The sequence below is a fragment of the Cricetulus griseus genome, chromosome 2 (assembly GCF_003668045.3).
Source record: "Cricetulus griseus strain 17A/GY chromosome 2, alternate assembly CriGri-PICRH-1.0, whole genome shotgun sequence".
Classification (NCBI taxonomy): Eukaryota; Metazoa; Chordata; class Mammalia; order Rodentia; family Cricetidae; genus Cricetulus; species Cricetulus griseus.
Window position 1 is genome coordinate 423,379,469 of NC_048595.1, and position 24,574 is coordinate 423,404,042.

At 39.5% G+C, this 24,574-nt stretch overlaps 1 protein-coding gene across 1 annotated transcript in view; it reads left to right on the forward strand.

Annotated features, from left to right (window-relative positions):
- The window catches only part of LOC100761061 (sperm-associated antigen 16 protein), an 816,909-nt gene that overhangs the window by 5,957 nt on the left and 786,378 nt on the right, over nt 1-24,574 (forward strand). Inside the window, exons 2-3 of the mRNA XM_035441020.1 lie at nt 10,448-10,494; nt 11,547-11,642. Coding sequence (XP_035296911.1) covers nt 10,448-10,494; nt 11,547-11,642 — 143 coding nt within the window. The remainder of the gene's footprint in view (nt 1-10,447; nt 10,495-11,546; nt 11,643-24,574) is intronic.

Genomic DNA, 24,574 nt, shown 5'->3' on the forward strand with positions numbered 1-24,574 from the left:
AATTTTTTATAACTATAAAATATATTTGTTAAACAGTAAATTGCTATTTACTCAACTAAAGTACTTCCAGTTGTCATCAGAAAGCTTGTGTTTAGATGCTAGACCTCTTTACACATATTCAAATAAAAATGTTTAACAGCCATGTTACTAAATCCAGAATTCTCAATATTATATGCGTTAACGTCATGGGTTGTTTAGAGAGAACAACTATTTTGTTCTGTGTCCTATAGTTTATGTTAGCGTTAATGAATCACACATGAATCTTTAAATGATAAATTTAATACAGTCAACCTAGGTGTGCTCTGAATTTCTTTGTGGCTAACAAGCTCCCAAGATGCCACAGGTCTGAAGACTATAATTGGAGCAGCAAACTTATAGACAAACATCTCCTTGACTTAGGGCCATTGCATTTTCAGATACTGCCAGACATGCTGGCACATGCCCACAATCCCAGCCCTCAGAGTGCTGAATAAAGCAGGGGTGGGAGATTGGCAGTTCCAGGCCAGCAGAAACTACAAAGTGAGGCTCTGTTTCAAAAACAAAACAAAAAAATTCAGAGAGAAGAATAGTTTATGGAGCCCCTATCTTTGTGTCTCCTGATTTACAAATTAGAAAGACCCACATAGTACAGCCTGCCATGAAAACTATGCATTTTACATGTTAACCAATAGTTATATCAGCTCTGAGCAGAAGCTGTGCTATAGCTACCTCACACCAGAGTGGCTAGTAGCTTCCTATTCTTGCCAACTCTGTTGAGTTTGTAGTCAGTAGCTTTGTGTAATAATTTAGAGGACTCATGAAGACTGGTTGGCAAAGACTGCCAGAAGTAAACAGTAGTGAGAATATGGTAACAGGCATGCCAATTATTTGTCATCATATCTATATCTATATCTATATCTATATCTATATCTATATCTATATCTATCTATGTATCTATCTATATATCAGCTAACTTTATTTTGGCTGGTATTCATGAGAGAGGGAAGATGACAGTGATATTTGCTATTTAGAGTACCTTTCCAGTTTGGTAAATAATTGTTAATGAGGGAGGATCCAGGCAATTTTTTTTTATTGCTTCTGGGAACATTGGCTCTGAGAAGATGGCAAAGATTACAAAGTGACTTCTGTCTACAGCTCTGGGAAATCATGGGAAGCCTAATTAGCAATGTCTCATTCTGGTTCTCTCTAAAGATGCTGCTGACCAGAACCAGTACCTACTAGTGGGGCAGTGTCAGGGTCTTGTAAGTGAAGAAATCTGTTTATTGCTCATAGCTGCAAATTATTCATTGATCTATTTGCAGAAGAACATACTTGTAGCCCATTCAGGCTGCCATTTCTGTTGTTAGTCCCTCAGAGGCATCTAGTCATCAAGTTGTGTCTTCTGTGGTACTGTGATAGTGTCAGTGTTCCATGGCACTTTCAATGCAGGCATCATAAATATTGGCCTGTCTCTGGCCTGTCTTCTAATGGGATCCACATTATCAGATCTAGGGCTGAATCACCTACTTTAGAGACTAGCATTTGCATTTAGAGACTAGCCATGGAGACTAAGGGAGTGTTAACACTGTAAAATTCGGACTTCCCTGAATTCCTCCTAGAAATGTGATGATGTGGCAGAGTGGACAAGAGAAAGAACAGGCTGGAGAATGAGGCTCTGCAGATTCAAGGGTACAGAAAGGCAGGAGGTAGACCCTAGGGCAATAGAAGAGGTGGAAAATGAGATTTGGATCTCGAGAGCAACATTGATATTATTATAGTCTTTGGAAGAGTAGTGGACAGAGAACAGGTAGAAATGTTTGAACTGCTCAGAGCCAGCTTGGCATAGTTAAATTTTGAGTCTAAATGTTCACTTATTTTTCCCATTGGAAAACAGCTCTGCATTCGAATCATGAAGAGCTCAGTTGTATTAATTAATTGTATATGGGTGTTGCGAGAAGATAGGCTCTCCTGAGAGATGGTCACAGGTGAGAAAGTTGCTCAGGGAAAGTGGGAGTAGAGTAAAGTTAATTTTTTTTTCCTTTCAGACAATTATCCATGACTTGCTGTTTTTCACCCTTGCAAGATTGCTCTACAGAAAAATGTTTCCCCATTTTTTTTTTTTTACAGGTGATGCTCCCTCAGATTCTTTTTCATTTTTTCAGGCTGTCCCAAGGCTCAGGGGGACCAGTATCTGAATACAGTGCATTGTCTTATGAGAACCCCCGAGGCTTTGGAAGCAGATCACACCTTTATGTGCTGGTCAGATGATCTGTTCTCATTGGAAGGATCAGGAATTGGCATTTGGCTACAAACCCATCTTTTTCCCAAGCACTGGGGAGGTTAGAGTCAAGCCTTTGGCTTCAAGTTTACCCCTTTGAGATCCTCAGGGTGTACTGCACTGCTGTGTATTTCTGTTTCCCTTTCTTTTCCCATTTTCACATTCACCGAGTTCTGTGTTTCCAGTGACACGCCCATTTGTAAGTTGCCATAAAATCATTTAATTAGCTTGTGCATTTGACCCTGTGTTGCTAGCTATCCAGACATCAGCTGCTTGCAAATATCCACACCACACTAGAGCTGCTTTTTCAAGAACACTACACCACCACATTAGAGATGAGTTGCTCTGGGAAGCTCTTCTGTACAGATCTTGTTGTGGATACTTAAAGATATCAGTCAAAGAGTGTAGCTGCTCCTCTTTTGGCTGCTTTGTTTTGTATTTGATCTTTCTTCATACTAATCCTTTTGTCTTGGTTAAATTAATGATCAGCTCTATAGCCTCTAGCTGTTTTATATTTCTTTCTCCTCTGTGCTCTTCAAATTGAGCTATTAAATGGTTTTGTTTAGCTTCTGGTAAGGTGCCATGAGATATGGAAAACAAATATGTGAGTTCTTTACCTAGGATATTGAAAACAAATTTCATATTTATATTATCTAAGATGGTAATAAGCCCTGTATTCTTATTGTGTCAATGTAGAAATACTATGATATGACAGAAAATTATTGTTATTGAACTCAAGAAACTTGTCTTTATCATTTATAGCCATGTGATTCCCTAGGAAATCTCTTAATTTCTATTTCTTAATTTTTCGTCTTAAGTATGACTGTGACATTTAATCTCAAAGGGTCATTTTTGAAAGTAAATATTGCTGTAGTCCATGGGAAACACTTCCATGATTTATGAAATGGTATTTTTCATATACTCTGTTTTTTATTTTTTATTATTTTATTTTATTTTATTTGAAAGATGATTATTTTACATGTTAATCCCAGGTCCCTCTCCCTCGCCTCCTCCCCTGCCTATCCCATACCTATCCCATACCCCTTCTGCTCCCCAGGGAGGGTGAGGCCTTCCGTAGGGGATCTTCAAAGTCTGTCATATCATTTGGGATAGGGCCTAGGCCAACCCCCTTGTGTCTAGGCTCAGGGAGTATGTCTCTGTTTTTTTGATTGTGAGAAAGCAACATGTTTTTCACAATTAAAAGTTATTGTTTAGAACATTTGCTGGGTAGGACTTCCAAGTTTTGCCTGATACTGCCAGTGCTCTGAGGACAAATCACGTTTTCATCTCTGTATCACCATGTTAACAACCCACCTGTGGTATCTGTTCCTCACATAGACAGTGCGTGCTCATTTGTAATTTTTAAAGTCTGTGCAGAAGATTTTAGAATATTTACTTTGTTTTGGGATTTATCACACACAAGTGGGAAGAATGACATTATTTTCTGGAGACTGAGTGACAAGAGACTGGTGTTGAAACCACCCTTTGAGTAGCCACTTCTCAGAAGAGGCTAATGTCCTTCAGCTGAACCCTGGGAAATTTATTTAAGTAAAGAAAAAATGTATCAGAAAATGGAAATCTAGAACTAGAGGGAAACTTAGAATGGTTTGTATTTATCCTTTTGTCTTGACCAATTAGGAACAATTTCTCCATAGATGCTCATATCTTTCTAGAGTAAGGAAAGGAGCAATAATAATAATAATAATAATAATAATAATAATAATAATAATAATAATAATAATAATAAGCAAACAGTTGTACAGTGTTTATTGTGACCAGGGGCCATTCTAAATGATTTTTCTAATATAGTTCCTCTTCTGGGTCTCTTGAAAGCATATAAAGTAGGATGATAGCTGGGCTGTCCCTAACATGATAAGCAATGGTCCTGCCTTCTAGAATTCAAGTTCTGCTTTTGAGTTTCTAGGGACAGATCCCAGGACCTCATGCATGCTTGGTGAGTGCTGTCTCACTAAGCTACACCCCTAGCAGGTCAAGCTCTTCACTAGTCCTGATATACTGAACATTCTTGCCCTGCCTGAACAACCTGTAAGATATTGAACTTGTGGCTTGAGACTTGCCTATACAAGCTATTGGTGCTTCCTCATCATAGATGGCTAATTTGAAGTAAGCATAGCTACGATGTCTAAATGATGCTCATGTAGCCTGTGGAGAAAATCACATGAAGACTGAATGAAGGCCTTTATCTGACAGTGTGGCAATGTCAGTCAGCTAAAGCTGCTGCCTTAGCTCAGGTTTCAGATGACTGCCACATGTCACCTTGACTGTGACACCCATGGTAAATCCTCAGACTCATCCAGCTAAGTAGCTAAATATTCTTGACCTTTAGAAACTGTGACATTACAAATGTTAATTGTTCCTTTTGTAAGCTTTATTGAAACATGATTGACAATATAAATTGCATATATTCAGCTGTACAATGTAAAACTCTGATACATATATCGTGGACATTGTGAATTGATTACACAGATGAGAATTTAGTGCTTGTGGTCATTTGCATAACAATTAAGTCTTCTATAGGCTCACATATTGGAATCCTGGGTCTCCAGCTGATGGCATTGTTTAGGAGGCCTAGGAAGTGTGTCTTTGGAGAAAGTGTGTCACTGGAGTTTTAAGAGTTTAAAAATTCCCATCATTTCTAGATACTCTCTGTTGTGTGCTTGTGGTTCAAGATGTGAATTCCAGCATCCTGCCCCAGCCTCTATGCCTTTTTGCTGCCTTCTCTTTGACTTTATGGGCTTTAACCCTCTGCAACTGTCAGACAAAGTAAGTGCTTTCTTCTATAAGTGGCCTTGGTCATGGTGTTTTGTCACAGTGACAGAAAAGTAACTAATACAATGTATTTGCCTCATATAGTTACATTTTTAAAATGCTTGCTGTTGTTAGCATGCACAATGATTTGTTTCATTATGATGTTAAACATGTATATCTTGTACCCTGCTTCATAATCCATCTTGTATGATGCTCTCTTGTTACATCATCTAACTCCCCGCTAGTTTCCCTTTATACTGTCTACTTTGGTATCATGTACATACGAATATATTGGTAATATATATATATATATATATATATATATATACTACATATTATATATACATATATATATACATATATATATTACACTATATATATATATATATATATATATATATATATATAGAGAGAGAGAGAGAGAGAGAGAGAGAGAAAACATGCAGCATTTGTCCTTTGGAGTCTCTTGTACTTAATAGGATGATCTTCAGTTTCATTTTCATACAAATGATATTTTTCTCCTTTATAGCTGAACAGAATTCCACTGTGCGTGTATAGGAGCCACATTTTCTTTATTAGTTCATGTTAATGGACATCTAAGCTGCTTCTGTATTTTGGCTGTTGTGGACACAGATGCAGTGAACATGGCCATATAGGCATTTCTGTGTATGCTGACTTTGGTCCCCCTGGAGATATGTCCAAGTGTGGTCAGCTGGATTATGTGTTAGCTCAAAATTTCCTTTCTTTGAGGAGCTCTTCATTTGGTGTAGTGAAACAACTGAAAATCTATGCTCTTAGAAAATGTCAAGTATATCACTCATTACTGTCACTTGGCCACCATGCTGTGCACTAGGCCTCCAGAACTTGCTCACTTCATAATTGGAAATGTAGTCTCTTTGATCAACATCTCCCCATTTTCTTCACCCCTACCCTGTGGTGACTGCCTTCTACTGTCTGTTTCTTGAAGTTGAACCACTTGTAGTTTCCAGATATAAGTGAGATTCTATGTATTTCTGATTTAGTTTTTCTTGGTTGGACTGTCTTCCAGGTTCATCTACACTGTAACAAGCAGTACTTGCTTGCTGTTCTTTTAAACCACATGTTATTGAAAGTTTGTTATGTAGTAGTAAATAATAAGCACAGATTTTGGTATCTAAGGTGCTAACCTAAGAAATGTTTCTGAATTATCAGAGTGGCTGTGGAACTTGGGATAACGCAAATATTCAGAGGACATTAAGTGGGTGTGAAGGAAAGTAAAAGTAAAGATATGTCTGCCAGCAACTTGGTGCTTCCTAAGAAACAGCTGGCAAGGCCTTATGGGAGAAGGAGGAAAATCCTATTGGGAATTCTTTTGCAGCAATAGATAGCTAACACAAGTAGTCATATTTCTCCTTGGAGTGTTTAATGTGGATACATTGAAGTTATGAAACAGATTGCAAGCATGCACTTTTTTTTTTAAGTCATTTAATCTTTGAACTAGTTATTTTTAAGCCTAATTACTTTTCACCATATTGTTGGGAGAGACACTCATGCTTGACCACAGAATAATGACTGTTTGGCAAGGAACTGGTATCTGGGGATTGGTCATAGGTGAATTAGGATCAATTGCTCATGTGAGTGATAGGAATAGGCAGACAGTGAAAAATGATGGAGTATTGTGGAACTGAGTACTAAGAATGTATTTAGAAGCTTAGAATCCCATGAGAGACAAACGGCAAACACTTGCCCAGCACAGGAATCCATGAAATTGAGGAAAAGACAAAAAATGGAATAAATAAATGAATTCCTTAAAGAAAGCCAAGAAGGCTAAGAAAACACAAACAGGTGAAGGAAACAGTTCAAAATCTGAAAACTGAAATAGAGGCAATGAAGAAACCAAAAAAAACGAGGCAATTCTGGAAATGGAGAATCTGGGTAAATGAACAGGAACTACTGATGCAAGTATAAACAAGAGAATACAAGAGATGGAAGAGAGAATCTCTGGTGTTGAAGATATGATAGAAGAAATAGAGGTTTTGGTCAAAGAAAATGTTAAAGCCAACAAAGTCATAAAACAAAATGTTCAGGAAATCTGGGACACCATGAAAAGACCAAATCTAAGAATAATAGGGATAGAAGGAGGAGAAAAATACCAGCTCAAAGGCACAGAAAATATGTGCAACAAAATCATAGAAGAAAACGTATCCAACCTAAAGAAGGAAATGCCTATGAAGATGCAAGAAGCTTACAGAACACCAAATAGACGGGACCAAAAAAATGAAAGTTCTCTTGCTATGCTAATGTTTACCATTGCCTCAGAATAGAATGCCTCCTAGTTTGCGTCTCTACAGGACTAAGCATTTGAATAGGGCTGCACCTGGGCAGAGGTTAGGTGTGTGAGTAACAAGTGAGAACAGAGAGTTAGGATCCATCTAGCAGAGAGGAGTCAACAGAAGGACAGAAATGGCCTCCTCATGGCCATGGAAGCATGGTTAGGGAACAGCCAAGAAGATGCTAAATAAACAAGAGACTCTAGTTTTACAACATGGAACTGAGAGCTCTCTAGAGATGACAAGATGCCTGTGTTTGTCTTTATTTATGTTGGGTTGCTAGGAGCTTTCAAGTCCACATTCCCTCATTCAGGCCAAACCTCATGGCTGTTGTGGTTTGGAGCCGAGACCAGCCGGGTCACGACAGTAGATGGCAGAAAATAATCAAATTGAGGGTTGAAATCAATAAAATAGAAACAGAATAATACAAAGAATCAATAAAGCAGAGTTGGCTCTTAGAGAAAATCAACAAAACCCTTATAACGAAGGGAACAGCTCCCCATTTCGGCAGCCATAACAGCCGAAACACCTGCTTGTCTGACCTTGCCTTAATCACTAAGAGGTTAGATGCCTGCTTCATGGCAAGGAACCAATCAGAAGTTAGCTGGTGGTGCTATGCTTTATGGCTCTGGGTGTGCTTTACGGCAATGATGCGCTGAGCATAGCAACCACCCTGGGAGGGCCTATGGGCCATAACAACCAGTTGGCCAATCAACACAGGGCAAGCCCTCCAAGCCTGGAGGCACACCAATCCTGAGCCTGTGCATACCCCTAGACACTCCCCTTACGCTGCCCTACAAGATCTCTATGCAGCTGGTTCGAGCTGTCTTTTCTAGCCATTCGCCATGGTGGATGGATGAAAGACCCGAGCTAACATGGGGTTAGCTCGTTAAACAACAATAAAGCTTCATGCAGTTTGCATCAAGCTTTTGACTCTGCATGGTGATTGGGGTGGCCGAGGTCCTGGGCTGAGATCCTGGAGGCCTGAGCTTTCCGGGGTCTTACAATAAAAACTAACCAAAAGGCAGAGAGAGAATATTCAAATTAACAAAATCATAAATGAAATGGGGGACATAACAACAGATGCTGAGGAAATCCAGAGAATCGTTAGGGCATACTTCAAAAACCCATACTCCACAAAATTATAAAAACAAAAGAATTGGACCCAGAACCAGAAAGACAAACACTATGTACTCACTCTTAAGTGGATACTAGATTTAAAGTAAAGGATAACCAGACTGCAATCCACAGCTCCAGAGAAGCTAGGTAAGAAGGAGGACCCTAAGGGGATGCATGGATTGCCATGGGAAGGAGAAATAGAAAAGATGTCTTGGGTAACCTGGGGGCTGGTGGGGGAGGTAGAGGAGAGGGGGTGGGAGATGAGAACATGAGGGAAAAGGATGGTTGAGTTGGGGGGGAGAGAGTGGGAAAGCAATGAAAGTGCTATCTTGATAGTGGAAGCTGTTTCTGCGGTTAAGGTGAATGGTAGTACTAGAAAAGTCCCTAGGACTCAACAAGGATGCCTCCAGCTAAGACTCCGAGCAGTAGTGGAGAGGGTGCATGAATTGGCCTTTTCCTATAATCAGATTGGTGAGTACCCTAATTGTCATATTAGAGCCTCCATCCAGTAACTGACGGAAGTAAATGCAGAGATCCATATCCAGGCACCAGGCAGAGATAAGGGAGTCCAGTAAAAGAGAGGGAGGAGGGATTATATGAGAAAGGGGGTCAAGATCTTGGTGGGGAAAGCCACATATACAGCTGACCTGAGGTTGTGAGAGCTCAGGCTGTAGACAGACAGCTGGGGAGCCTCCATGGGACTGAACTAGGCCTTCCGCATGTGTGTGACAGGTGTGTGGCTTGATTGTTTGTGGGGCCCTGGCAGTGGGACCAGGATCTATCCCTGGTGCATGATCTGGCCTTTTGGAGCCCATTCCCTATGGTAGGATGCCATGCTCAGCCAAGTTACAGGAGATAGGGGCTTGGTTCTGCCTCAACTTGATGTGCCAGACTTTGTTGACTCCCCATGGGAGGCATTACCCTTTCTGAGGAGTGGGTGGGAGATGGGGTGGGTGAACTGGGGGGAGCAGGAGGAGGGGAGGGAGGGGGAACTGTGGTTGGCATGTAAAATGAATAAAAAATTTAAAATAAAAAATCGACGTGTTTACTTCTTTTTAAAAAGATTTATTTATTACTATGTACACCGTGTTCTGCTTACATGTTTGCCTGCACACTAGAAGAGGACACAAGATCTCATTATAGATAGTTGGGAGCCACCATGTGGTTGCTTAGATTTGATCTCAGGACTTCTGGAAGAACTGCCAATGCTCTTAACCTCTGAGTCATCTCTTGAACCCTGTGTTTACTTATTTCTAAGTATTGGTGTGCCTTTTGTGTTCACTTATGATAATTTAACCAAGTAGTCATGTGATACTGTGAATATATATAGAAGCTTTTGAAAATTCAGTTTTTCTTCAAATGATTAGGAAAACATACCATTTTCCTATTTATCTTTATGTGACTGCATGCACACATATGTGTGCAAATGGTGCCTATATGTGTTCCTTGTGTAAGTTCAAAATTATTCATGCTATGTTATGGAGATCTGAGGACAACCTCAGTGTTTGTTGCATGTTCCATACTTTTGGAGAGGGTGACAATTGTTCACTGCTGTTTCTGCTGGCTATCTGGCCATGGAGCCTCCAACCCCGTCTGCTCTTATGTGGGTTCTGAGTCTCTGAACTTTGGTTCTGATGCTTGTCTAAGATCCCTCTACCCACTGAGTTCCCACCCAGCCTTTCTAATTCTTATATCTTAATGTTATTCTCTGGTTTTGTAAATATTCTTCAGAACAAACTGGGAGTTACTAGATGCTATTCATACAGTTATGAATGTAGTTTTTCATGAACTTAATGGTATAAAATACTAGCTGAAATAATTTATATCTAAAATTATAGGCTTTATGGAGAAAAAAAGGTTGAAAAGTAAATTACATGTATTTACAAATTGCAAATTGAGGTAATTAGATCCAACATGGTATTTGAGGTCAAGTGATTTTGATATAATAACATTATGTCACTTTTTTTGCATTTAAACTTGACAAAATACTCAGAGGTCACCATAACTGAAGCTTCTGAAGATGACTGTGAATATGAAGAGGTAACTTATTAATTTTACATCTTAGTGTGTTCACTGTAGTCATATGAATGGTTTGTCTTATTTTCTGGAACATATAAGGGCTTTATCTAAGATTAAACTGTTTTGAACAGGTAGCTATTGGCTATTATGAGTAGTTGGGAAAATGCTACTTAAACATTTACACTAGGTGGGACATCTGCCTGTTTTGGTTCCCCCATCACTGTTTAGATTCAGCTCCTGTCACCTCCCTTGTCTGTGGCCTCATAGATGGTCATTCCTATATGGGACCTTCTCCATCATCCAGTTTGCTCTTGACAGGGATTCCAGATTGCCAGCACCAGTTGGATCCCAGGCCTCCTCTTTCTTCTGACCTAATTTTAGTTCTGTAAAACATGCTCTTGTCTCAGCATTTTCCTTTAATTCATTGCTTCTGAGACTTGGATGTCAAGTCACATTTAGATGTCAGAAAGTGAGCAAACCTGTGGAAGCGAACCTGGCCTGTGAGCTTGACAGGCAAGAAGCTTGCTAGTCACACAGACTTAGTTAATCTTTAGAAGCATACAGTGCCCTGCATGGAGTATATTTCTTGGAAGCCTTAGTGTAGGAAGAAATCTTCTGAAATGAAATGTAAGTGTGTCCCTTTATGTTTCCGTATCAGCATTAATTAAAAATGATACTTTTTATTTAGTTGTATAATTTACTTCCTCATTTCAAGAAACCACATGAGACATGCCCAATATTGTACCCTAGTTCTGGCTGTTAATTACCCCTTGTCAACTATAGTCCAAAAATTGGTCTTGAAAACTCCACAAATAAAGAATAAGTTTTAAATGGCTTTATTGGAGTCCCTTTTTATGATTGTTACGTTACTATTATTGTCATTACTAGTCTCTTATTGTGCCTTTATAAATTACACTTTATTGTATGTTTATATGGGAACAATACTAGATGTAATGTTGGAAAGTAACCACAGTTTGAAGCATCTGCAGCATGTCTGAGAATGTATCCTTCATATAAGCAGGGACTGCTGTATGGTACTTGATATTTCTGCCCATTCTTCTGCCCTTGTCTAGATACCAGATGACAATTTCAGCATCCCTGAAGGAGAAGAAGATCTGGCAAAAGCAATTCACATGGTTCAAGAGCAGGCTACAGATGTTCAGATTCTGGTGAGGATTTTGTACACTACTCTAGTTTGTAGTTTAACAGGAATACTTTTTCTATGAAGCTTGAAGATAACAACTCCAAATTATGAAACAGAACACTATAATCTGCTATATCTTTTCACTTCTATTAATTTTCATGAAATACTTAAAGTAAGTGTTATTTTATCCTTTACAATGTCATTCTCCAGACAATGTCTACACTTATACAACTTTCCAGCAAATGATAGCTTCCCTGAGAACTGATTAATACAATAAGAATTAAACAAAAATTATTCAGCACTGTTTTTGAATGGATCAACTACAGATTATGTAGTAGGCTTTGTAAGTATTTTGTATCTTTGTTTTCCTGAAAGTATCCAGCCTGCGTGGAATGTTTAACATTTCATGACACTTTCCTTTCTAGGACATGAATTAATTTTGCTAAGAATAAGAAGAGAAATTATATGTGGTTTTCATACAAATTAAACTAAATAAGAGTCTTGACATCATCTTTATACCATTGAAAAGAATAATAAAAAACTGACCATGATTTACTGATGTTAAAAATATTTACAATACCACACTAACATTAATTTAAAAGAATGTTTTTTATTTAGTTGGAAGTTTAGCTTCTTTGGTGCAAGATGGTCCATTAGACTTTTCCCTTCTTATACCCTATTTCAGTCTCTCTGTATTTAGTGGACTTTTTTTTTCTAGGAATCTATTGAATTTTCCAAATGCCTATATACTTAACAATTGAAGAAACTGAAAAGGAAGGATTCATGATTGACAGTTGTTTAGATTCTGTTATGAGTGCAGTGATTTAGTGCATAATTTTGTTATAAAATGTTTTCTAATGAACTCTCCTTCTAGGAGACACAAAGTGGGGTTTTCTATATAGACCTAGTAGTTTTTTGGATATCTCAATGCTGGGATTTATGTGGAAAAAATACAGCCTTTGGGATAAAGTAAAAGGCACATTTATTCACTGATCATCTTGACTCTTTTTATTTTGTTAATAGATACCGTGGTTTGAACTCTGAATAAATGTGTTGTATTATATTTACAGTGATTCTTGAGGGCATGGACTGGAAGGTAATGTTATTGATCTAATTTAGTTATACTTCATACTATAGTCTTTTCTAAGTGTTAACATAAATAGCTACAGATATATGTATCTATGGGTATATGTAGGCATGAACACATGTATTTCTGTGTGTGTTTCCTTGGAGATGGTCATTTTATAATTTTATAAAACGAAAGGTTTGCTTACAATTAAGTTGAGTTTCCTTTTCTAAAGTGTGAGTTTTCTTACAAGTTTATTATTATAATTTTTGAAAATTTTAGTTTCTTTAATTCTTATTTATTTTACTATCTTTACTGCTAACATATCTGTAATAGCTTCCAATTTTTATAAAATTTGAACTTTGATTTTTAAAGATTAAAATAAAATAACAGTTAAATTTCTGACATTTTGGGCTTCATTTTCTCTTTACTATTGCTCCTTCTCTAAAACATTCAGTAGAATAAGGTAATTTTTTTGAGAATGTTTATGTAATTTTTGAGACGTCAATTGATGACTAACACAAGCCACAGTGTTGCATGCTTATCAGTTCCCAGAGTGCAATGGAGATGGGACAGTGCCACTCCTCTCACTCATTTTTTATTCGGTTTTGGAAAGCATATTTACTTTTCTTAAGATATGTATGTTAGTATATAAAAGTTTTATTGCTGGCAGGGCATGGTGGCACATGACTTTAATCCCAGTACTCAGAAGCCAGAGGCAGGAAGATCTCTGTGAATTTGAGGTCAGCCTGGTCTACAGAGTGAATTCCAGGACAGCCAAAGTTACATTGTGAGACCCTATCTGGAAGATTACAAAAAGATTTATTGTAATTAATTGCGGTGGCGAACAATAGTAGCTTATATTGAAAAGGTACAGGCAGGAGGATCATGAGTTGAAAGCCAGCCTGGGCTACATTATAAAAGATGTTTTATCATAATTATGATAAAACAATAAGAATTTAGATTTCAATTTCTCATATGACAACTCTTGTTAAAACTCACATAAACAATCTCTCTGGAGTTTCCTTCATTTCCCCTCTAAAAATGTTTCCAAATGAAAATTCAGCTTTATCTCTTTCTTTTTAGTATTTTTTTAAATTGATTCATTGGGAATTACACATCATACACCCCAATCTCACTCATTTCCCAGCCCTTTCACCATTGTAGCCCCTCTCCCCAGGAATAAAAAAAAAAAAATGCTTGTCCATCTTTCCTGTCTTGCCAGCACGTTATTTCACTGTAGTGACCTTGGGAGCTGCAATGTGTCATGCAATGTACCCTTTTGCTCAAACAGTTTTACTTGCAAATATTAATTGCACTGAATTGTTGGTCTCTCCCCCCTTTTTTGTATCCTGGGGAGGGCCCTTTTTCTTAGACATGTCCTTCCTTTTTTGAGCTCCTAATCTCTCATCTCGTTCGGTTTCTGATATATTATCCTGTACCTCTTTAAGCGTTTCTTGACTCTCTGCTACCGTGGGACGGCAAGCCTCATTCTCTAGACGGTTTTTAATTAGGTCTCTCTGTTTTGAAGAGCCCATTATGCTGGCGGCTACCTGGGGTAAGCTTGGTCTCGAACTGAAACACCAGCCACGATGAGCACAATGTAAGACCAATATGAACAAAAGAATCAAGACTAGAGTTAAGGCTTCTACTAACCCATCCCATGGTGGTGACAAATTAAGGCCAAAGTAAAAAAAAAAAAGGTATCAGGATTAAGCATACCTCTCCGAACTTACCACCCTGCAGTTCTGAATCCGCCCCGTCCTCCGAGGTCTCCGCGGTGCCGGCGATGTTAACAAGTTCCCGGGTTTCGGCACCAGATGTCCCGCGCCATCGTCTCGCCAGCAAGAATGACACAGGACACTCGGATCCTTCTGCAGTAAAGCTTTAATGCATCTTGAGAGGGAGAGCATAAGCTTACAGAGCGGAGACCCCGAACTCCCAAAAACCCATTCCTTATATAGGCTGGCAACCACCGCCTCGGTCGCGTCACCCCATGATTGGCTGCAGCTCATTGGACCATATGATGCCACGGGAGAGGCAGAGACCAAGGGATGGAAAGTTACCCAGCGCCTGCGCACTAACTTGTTTACCATTCGGTGCCTGCCGGATGCAGGCGCCATCTTGTAATGGAGAATGCAGGGACGGCTCCCTACAGTGACCACCAGTAATGGGGGTGGGAGTTTTCCCAGGGCCATTGAGGGTTAGGGCTAGTACTCCTGGGAGTGGAGAGGGGCAGGTCCCCTTTTTAGCCACTGGTGGGCCAGCTCTCCCATGGTTCCTGGTGGTAATATGAGCATGAACATTATCATCACAGACCCCAGCTGAAGTTGGGCTATGGACCCATACATGGCTCTTGGCTGCAGCTCGGGCTTGAATGGGTGGCAGTGCAGGACACTCAGATTAGTTTGTCCCCGAAGGCAGTATGGCCCTGAGACATCTACATGGTCTCAGGTGCTTGCCCAGACCTTGGATATCTGTATGGCCTTTGATGGCAGGCCATGGACATCAACACAGACCTTGGCTGCCACAAACCTGGCTCTTGGCAGCAGCAGAGGCCAGGAAGTCACATGGCACCAGGTGGCAGCATAGGCAACCCTATAAGTCTGTTCCTCACTGTTGCCATGCCTTCAGTCTTCAGTCCCGCCTTTCTCCACAGCTCAGGAACCATTCCACTTCTCTCCCAGTTCTCTACCACATACGTGTCTATCTTAGTGGTACCTGTCCAGACCCTCCAGGCCTTACTGGCTTCCTGTCTGCCCAGGCCTTGACAGGGCTTGGATTTCTTATCTTTTTAAATCTTCAATTTCTCTATCCTTTTACCTACCTTTGATTTTTGGTATGCTTCAGGCTAGTTTTTCCAAGCATATCTAAATTTACCTTTGTTTTCAATAGACTTTTGGGTTATTATTTTTGGATGATTTAGCAATCTGTAACCTTTCCTGAGGTTTGGGAGCCATGCATGCATATACTGTGTAGCAGCCTCATAGGCATTTTTAGAAACTACAAATAATTCCCTCCGTTTAGTCTGGTTTTCTACTCCTCTTCTTCCAGTTTTCCCAGTTCCTTCTCCCATTCGTATATTACATAACGAATGGTTATTTTCAGAAATAATATTGAGCCCTTACCTAGTAATTGTACAGGTTTTCTGTTCTAGTAAATATTATAGCACAATGACATGGCCCCAGTCATATGTCCTTAGCTCCTTCTGCATCTCCAATGACATTAATTATGAAGGGTCAGACATTGTTGTATAAGTTTAAAAATAGTTTTAGGAAGGATAGTCTGAGTTATTGGTTTCTAATATAATCAGTTAAACTGTGTAGATTTATAATGATTTTTTAAAAATGATTTATTTTAATTATGTGTATGTGCCTGTGCCTGTGTGAGTATGTGCTCATGAGTGCAGGTACCTGCTGATACCAGAAGAAGGCATGGGTCCCTTGGAGCTGGAGTTACAGGTGAGCCACTCCACATGGGTACTGGGAGCTGAACTTCAGTCCTCTGGTAGAGTAGCAAGTACCCCTTCAGCCATCTTTCTAGCCCCTGGCAATTTTTTTTGTGGGTTTCAAATTTTACCTCAATTTCCCACTTTTTAAAAAACGTCAAAGCAACTAGTAGAACTGAGTATCTGTGTCCAGTTTTGCACAGGACACTTGGAAGGCACTGACCATCCTCTTCTTGGATGCATTTCTCTGTAATCATCCTGTAGATTCTGTGTGACATAGCCAGATAAGAAATAGAATTAGGAAATAAGTCTACTACTGAGGTTTTGGGGGCCTCCTTTCCCAACAATCATAAAATAGATGAATGATTTCTGGTTAACAACTTGAAAGACAGCATTGCATTCATAGTGGTAGCTCTCTTGTCAAGGTGACAGAGTGCTTGATGTATATAACCTAAGGGGGAATCTTTCTTTTGCTTAGGATTTTAGAGGTGTCAGACAAACATGGAAGTATCTCACATTATGATGGGAAGGAAGCAGAGTGGAGCCAGAGTTGCAAGGGGACAGAGCAACACAAAGCTCCCCAGATTCGGCTTCTAGTGACCTCTGGCCTCAATTCAGGTTCTGGCTTCCAAAGTACCACCTCCTTTCAACAAGTACTCATGGTTTTATTCCATCAATGAACTAAACCATTTATCAGGCCAGAGACCTCATGAAATTACTGTCTGGAAACATCCTCACAAATGTAACCAGAGGTGTGCTTTACTATCTTCACACCCTTCTCATTTCAACCAAGTTTACCACCAAGAATTATTACCACACTACCCAATGCAGTTTTATGTGCTTTTATATAATTCTATTTGTTATTTGCTTAAACATATCTCATATAGAAACCTAAAATTTGTCTGTCAAGAAAATTAAAATTGTGGGTCCTGAGTACTTGAAGTGTTAGCAACTACTCAGCTGTCCCATGCAGTGTGAAAGTCATCATGGACAGCATGGTAACAAATGGCCATGGTTGTGCTCTAATTCCCTATGGAGTTGATAGACTCATTTGCTTCCATTATGATGGAATCACAGTTTGTGCTCTTTCTATGATACATTGTTCTTTCTATCATACACTATTCCTGCTGTAGTATTTCTAAAACACAAGGTACCAAAATTGTTGTGTTATTTAATAGTATTTGAAAGAATCAGTTGATCTCTTAATTTCTTTTTCCTTTGCTTTTTAGTTTACTATATTGTATGGAGGGGAGAGAGCTTACTTCTTTATAGTTCTTCAGAGGACCTAATCTTACTCTTGCTTCAGGACCTTTGTAATTGCTGATGCTGTGTCTACCTTTGATCTAGGATTGTGCTCACATGCCCCTTAATCCAGTGCTAATTCAAGTTTTGAAGGGCACAGTCCTGACTGGTGAAATTTTGAAAGCTCAAATCTCTAAAACCACAATTTCTGTTATGAAACAGGCTGTAAAAGAGGGACGGAGAGCTAAATTCTGAGGATGGAATTAGTGAATTTTTGGTTATTTAAAGGATATTTGCTGTCTTACTATTTGTGTTGCCGTGATAAGACACTGGGAAAGCAAATTGGGAAGAAAATTAATTTTATCTTACAGTTGTACATCACAGTTCATCACTGAGGGAGGTTGGGGCAAGAACTCAAACAGGCCAGGCCAGCACCTGATGTAGAGTTCATAGTGGAATGAATGCTACTTACTGGCTTGCTCAGCTCACTTTCTTATAGCATCCAGGAACACCAGCACAGGGCTGGGACTACCCACTGTGAGCTCTGAGTACTCAATGGCTTTTCTAGCCCAAAGTCTAAATGCCACAATCTCCACAATTAGTTTGCTTTGTCACGACCCTTCCCTGTTTCCTGTACCAATTTCTGTTTTATTTAGGGAATCTACTGCTGTGATAAAACTTGATGACCAAAAGAAACTTAAAGTGGAAAAGGCTTATTTTATTTAACAGCTTGAATTCCATCATCCAGGAAAGTCAAAACAGTGACACAAGACAGAAAGCTGGAGGGAGGAGCTAACGAAGAGGCTCCTCCTTCGTAATGGAGGAATGCTGCTCACTGGCTTGCTCTCATGGCTTGCTCAACCTGCTTTTTTAAACTATCTGGGACCACCCACCCAAGGGTGTCACCACCTCTTTTGGGTTGATCTCACGCACATCAATCATTATTTAAGAAAATGCCCCACAGCCTTGTCCAGTGGCCAATCTGGTAGTGAATTTTTCTCACCTGATGTTCTCTCTTTCCAGATCACCTTAGCCTGTGTCAGGTTGACATAAAAACTAGCCAATACAATGGTTCAGTTAATTAATCATGTACTAATTCTATTCCTTCATACATTATTCCATGCTTCCTTCAAAAAGCTCACTTTGTCAGAAAACACAAGTCTGGCAGGTTTAGTAGCCTCTGAATATTAGCTGCTGGTAGTAATGGAATTTCATCCAGCATTACAAGGCACATCTCATGGTGAACTATTCTTGTAGAGTATTTGGCTGCTGAGAAACATGGATGCTGTTTTACTGCCCAATGAGGTAGAACTAGTGCATGCTTCTTTAGCAGATGCAGCATGAGTTCTAATTGGTCTTAATAATAAAAACCTTGCAACTGTTATGGGGTAAATGCTGAAAGATCAGAGAAGCAGAACAGTCAGCCACTAGTTCTTAACTTTACTGAATCCTCAGACTGAATGCAATGAGCTCCTGTCTCCTCCTGTCTTATATCCTTCTCTCTGTGTAGCCATATTCCTTCCTGTCTCCAACTCCCTAGTGCTGGAATCAAAGGCATGTGACTTCCAAGCACTGAGATTGAAGGTGTGAGCCACCATGGCCTGGCTCTGTTTCTCTTTTAGATTTGATCAATCTCACATAGCGAGGGCAGCCTTGACCTCACAAAGATCCACCTGCCTCTGCCTCCTGAGTGCTGGGATAAAAGGTGTATGCTACCACTTCCTGGCCTCTATGGCTGACTAGTGTGTAGCTCCATATTCTGATCCTCAGGCAAGCTTTATTTGTGAAAGCACAAAAAATATTAGCACAAGATGGTGCTTTAAGAACTGTCATTACTTTTTTAGAACACATCTACTATTTCTGTATAGTAACTGGAGAAAATGAAGCATTTTATAAATTACTATTTGTAGATTGGTGGACTTTGCAGAATAAAATAGATTAAAATGAACCACCAAGTCATAACAATAGATTTAAAATTAGGTGTAATCAAGACCTCTGAGAACAAACTGTAAGAAGTCATCAGCAGTGTTTGTTTTTTTCCTCTTCAGCCCAGCATGTTTTCAGAAATGTTACAGGGATAGATTGGCTACATGATATGGTACAAGAAAACTTTCGTTTAAAAATGGGTCATTTGTTTGCATTGGCACTCTTTCTTGATGATGCAATTCTAGGTGTACATGCCTGAAGAAGCCAGTCCACTTACTGTTTGGTTTGAAAATAATCATGTGAACAGTCCCACCTGAAGACCCTTACACAGTGGTGTTGCTGTCCATCATTAGTCCTGTTTATGTGGGTTTGTTGTTTGGATGTGAGTGCCTGCTGAATGGGTTCCCAATGTCCAATGCTTAGGAGATGCAAAAATAGAGTTGGGGGCTCTTCAAGTACCCTGACATGCAGAGGCTGCCAGACCCTTTCTGTCACCAAATCCTGCAGAGGGACCTGGAGGCAATCCAAAACAGCCAGCATCAGCTGCCATCACTGCCTCCCGATCCCCCCTCCTAAAGAGCAAATGAGTGAGGAGAGAATTGACCCTTGAACCCATACCCACCAGAAGAGGGAGAGAGTCCACCTATATGCACTGGAAGAAGAGATGGGAAGATGAGCGTATAAGAACACATCCAACAACGGAAAGACTTATATGACACCACCAGAATCTAGGGACTCTACACCACCAAGACCTGACCATCCCAACGCAGATGAAACAGAAGAGAATGACCTTAAAAACAGCTTCATGAAAATGATAGAGGTCATCAAAGAGGACATAAGAAATCTCTTAGAGAAATGGAAGAAAAAACAAATAAAAAATGGAAGAAATCAACAAATCTCTTAAGGAAAGACAAGAAAAAAAAACAATCAAAGAGATGAAGGAAACAATTCAAGACCTTAAAACTCAAATAGAGACAATAAAGAAAACACAAACTGAGGGAATGCTGGAAATAGAAAAGCTGGGTAAACGGTCAGGAACTACAGATGCAAGCATAACCAACAGAATACAAGAGATGAAAGACAGACTCTCAGGTGCTGAAGATAAACTAGAGGAAATAGATTCATCCGCCAAAGAAAATTTTAAGTCCTTTACACAAAATATCCAGGAAATGTGGGACACCGTGAAAAGACCAAATCTAAGAATAATAGGAATAGAAGAAGGCGATGAAGCCCAGCTCAAAGGTGCAGAACATATGACATGTTCAACAAAGTCATAGAAGAAAACTTTCCTAACCTGAAGAAGGACATACCTATGAAAGTGCAAGAAGCTTTCTGAACACCAAATTGACTGCATGGAAAAGAAAGTCCCATGCCACATAATAATTAAAACACCAAACATACAGAATAAAGAAAGAATATTAAGAGGAGCAAAGAAAAAAGGCCAAGTAACATATAAAGGCAAAGGTAACAAGGAAGAAAAAAAAAGAAATTAAAGACTTCCTAGAATTTAATGAGAATGAAGGCACAACATCCCCAAACTTATGGGACACTCTGAAAGCAGTGCTAGGAGGAAAGTACATAGCACTAAGTGCCCACATGAAGAAACTGGAGAATAGTCACAATAGAGAATTAACAGCACAACTGAAAGCTCTAAAACAAAAAGAAGCACAAATTGAGGGCTGAAATCAATAAAGTAGAAACAAAGAAAACAATACAAAGAATCAATGAAACAGAGTTGGTTCTTTGAGAAAATAGACAAACCTTTATCCATACTATCCAAAAGGTAGAGAGAGAGTGTATGGTAATTAACAAAATTAGAAATGAAAAGGGGGATGTAACAATGGACATTGAGGAAATCCATAGAATCATCATGTCATACTTTGAAAACTTGTACTCCACAGAATTCAAAAATTTAAAGGAAATGGACAATTTCCTGGACAGATATCATTTACTGAAGTTAAATCAAGAACAGATAAATAATTTAATAGACCAATAACCCCTAATGAAATAGAAGAAGTCATCAAAAGTCTCCCAACCAAAAAAAGCCCAGAACCAGATGGTTTCAGTGTAGAATTCTACCAGAAATTCAAAGAACAGCTAATACCAGTATTCCTCAAACTGTTCCACAAAATAGAAGCAGAAGGGTCATTGCCAAACTCTTTTTAGGACCCTACAATTACCTTGCTACTCAAGCCACACAAAGACACAACTAAAAAAGACAATTACAGACCAATATCCCTCATGAACATAGATGCAAAAATTCTCAATAAAATACTGGCAAATCGAATCCAAGAACACATCTGAGAAATCTTCCACTATGATCATGTAGGCTTCATCCTAGGGATGCAGGGATGCTTCAACATATGAAAATCTATCAGTGTAATCAACCATATAAACAAACAGCAAAAGAAAAACCACATGATCATCTCACTAGATGCTGAAAAAGCCTTTGACAAAATCCAACACCCCTTCTTGCTAAAGGTTCTGGAGAGATCAGGGATAACAGGAATATACCTGAACATAATAAAAAGAAAATACTGTAAACCAACAGCCAACATCAAACTAAATGGAGAGAAGAAACAACGCGATTCCTCTAAAATTAGGAACAAGACAAGGCTGTCCACTCTCTCTATGTCTCTTCAATATTGTACTTGAAGTTCTTGCTAGAGCAATAAGACAAAAGGAGATCAAGGGGATACAAATTGGAAAGAAAGAAGTCAAACTTTCACTGTTTTCAGATGATATGATAGTGTACATAAGTGACCCAAAAAAACTCTACCAGGGAACTCCTACAGCTGATAAACACCTTCACCAAAGTGGCAGGATACAAGGTTAACTCAAAAAATTCAGTAGCCCTACTATATACAGACAGTAAGTCATCTGAGAAAGAAATCAGACAAACATAGCCCTTTACAATAGCCACAAACAACATAAAATATCTTATGGTAACACTAACCAAACAAATAAAAGACCTGTATAGCAAGAACTTTGAGACTATAAAGAAAGAAATTAGAGAAGATCCCAGAAAATGGAAAGATCTCCCCTGCTCTTGGATAGGTAGGATCAACATAGTAAAAATCTTGCCAAAAGCAATCTACAGATTCAATGTAACCCCCATCAAAATACCGGCACAATTCTTCACAGACATTGAAAGAACAATAATCATCTTTATATGGAAATACAAAAGACCCAGTACAATAAAGGAACTTCAGGAGGCATCAACATCCCTGACTTCAAGCTCTAATGTAGATCTATATTCATGAAAACAGCTTGGTGTTGGCACAAAAATAGACAGGTAGACCAATGGAATCGAATTGAAAACCCTGATATTAACCACACACCTTTGAACACCTGATTTTTGTCAAAGAAGCTAAATTTATACAATGGAAAAAAGAAAGCACCTTCAACAAATGATATTGGCATAACTGGATGCAGGCATGTAGAAGACAGCAGATAGATCCATATCTATCATCATGCATAAACTTAAGTCCAAATGGATCAAAGACCTCAACATAAATTCAGCCACACTGAACCTTTTAGAAGAGAAAGTGGTAAGTACCCTTGAACAAATTGTTAAAGAAGACTGCTTCCTGAACATAACACCAGTAGCACAGACACTGAGATCAACAATTAATAAATGGGACCTCCTGAAACTGAGAAGCTTCTGTAAGGCAAAGGACACAATTAACAAGACAAAATGTCAGCCCATAGAATGGGAAAAGATATTCACCAACCAAACATCTGGCAAAGGACTGGTCTCCAAAATTTACAAAGAACTCAAGAAGCTAGTCTCCAAAACACCAAATAATTCAATTAAAAAGTGGGGTACAGAACTAAATAGAGAATTCTCAATAGAGGAGTCTAAAGTGGCTGAAAGACTCAACATCCTTAGCCATCAGGGAAATGCAACTCAGAACAACTCTGAGATACCCATCTTAATCCTGACAGAATGGCTAAAATCAAAAACACCAAGGACAGTTTATGCTGGAGAGGATGTGGAGAAATGGGAACACTCCTCCACAGCTGGTGGGAGTGCCAACTTGTACAACCACTTTGGAAATCAGTATGGCGTTTCCTCAGGAAAATGGGAATCAGTCTGCCACAAGACCCAGCAATTCCACTTTTAGGCATATACCCAAAAGATGCAAATTTACATACCAAGCACATCTGTTCAACTGTGTTCATAGCAGCATTATTTGTAATAGCTAAACCTGGAAGCAACCTAGATGCCCCTCAACTGAAGAATGGATAAAGAAAATGAGGTACATTTACACAGTGGAGTACTACTCAGCAGAAAAAAAACAAAACAAAAAACAATGTAATCTTGAAATTCGCAGGCAAATGGATGACACTAGAATTAACCATCCTGAGTGAGGTAACCCAGTCACAAAAAGACAAACATGGTATGTACTCACTCATGGAGTTTAGATATGGATCAAGGGACTGCCAGCCTGCAGCCCACACCGCCAGAGAGGCTGGGAAACAGAGAGTACCCTAAGAGAGACATACTTGGTATCCTGGAGAAGAGGAAGGGAACAGGATCTTCTGAGTGGATTGGGAACATGGTGGGAGGGGAGAGGGATCTGGGAGAAAGAGAGGGGGGAAGAAGAGGGGAGAGGAGGATATGGGTGAGCAAGATGTTTGAGTTGGGGGAAGAATAGAGGAGAGCAGGATGAGAGATACCATAACAGAGGCAGCCATTATAGATTTGAGGAGAGATCTGGCACTAGGGAGAATTCCAGAGATCTACAAGGATGACACCAACTGGCAATGTAAGCAATAGTGGAGAGGCTACCTTAAATGCCCTCCCCTATAATGAGATTGATGACTACCTTATATGCCATCCTAGAGCCTTCATCCAGTAGCTGACGGAAGCAGAGGCAGACACCCACAGCTAAACACTGAACTGAATTCCTGGGATCCAGTTGCAAAGAGGGAGGAGTGAAGAGCAAAGGGGTCAAGACCAAGCTGGTGAAACCCACAGAAACAGCTGACATGAACAAGGGGGAGTGCCTGCTCCCCAGACTAATGGCTGGGAGGCCAGCATGGGACTGATCCAGACCCCCCTGAACGTGGGTGTCAGTCAGGAGGCCTCGGCAATCTATGGGACCTCTGGTAGTAGACCAGTATTTATTTCTGGCATATGAATGGACTTTGGGAGCCCATTCCATGTGGAATGATGCTCTCTTGGCCTGGACACATGGGGTGGATATAATCCTGACTTGGATTATATGACAGACTTTGGAGATCCCCATGGATGGCCTCACCATCCCAG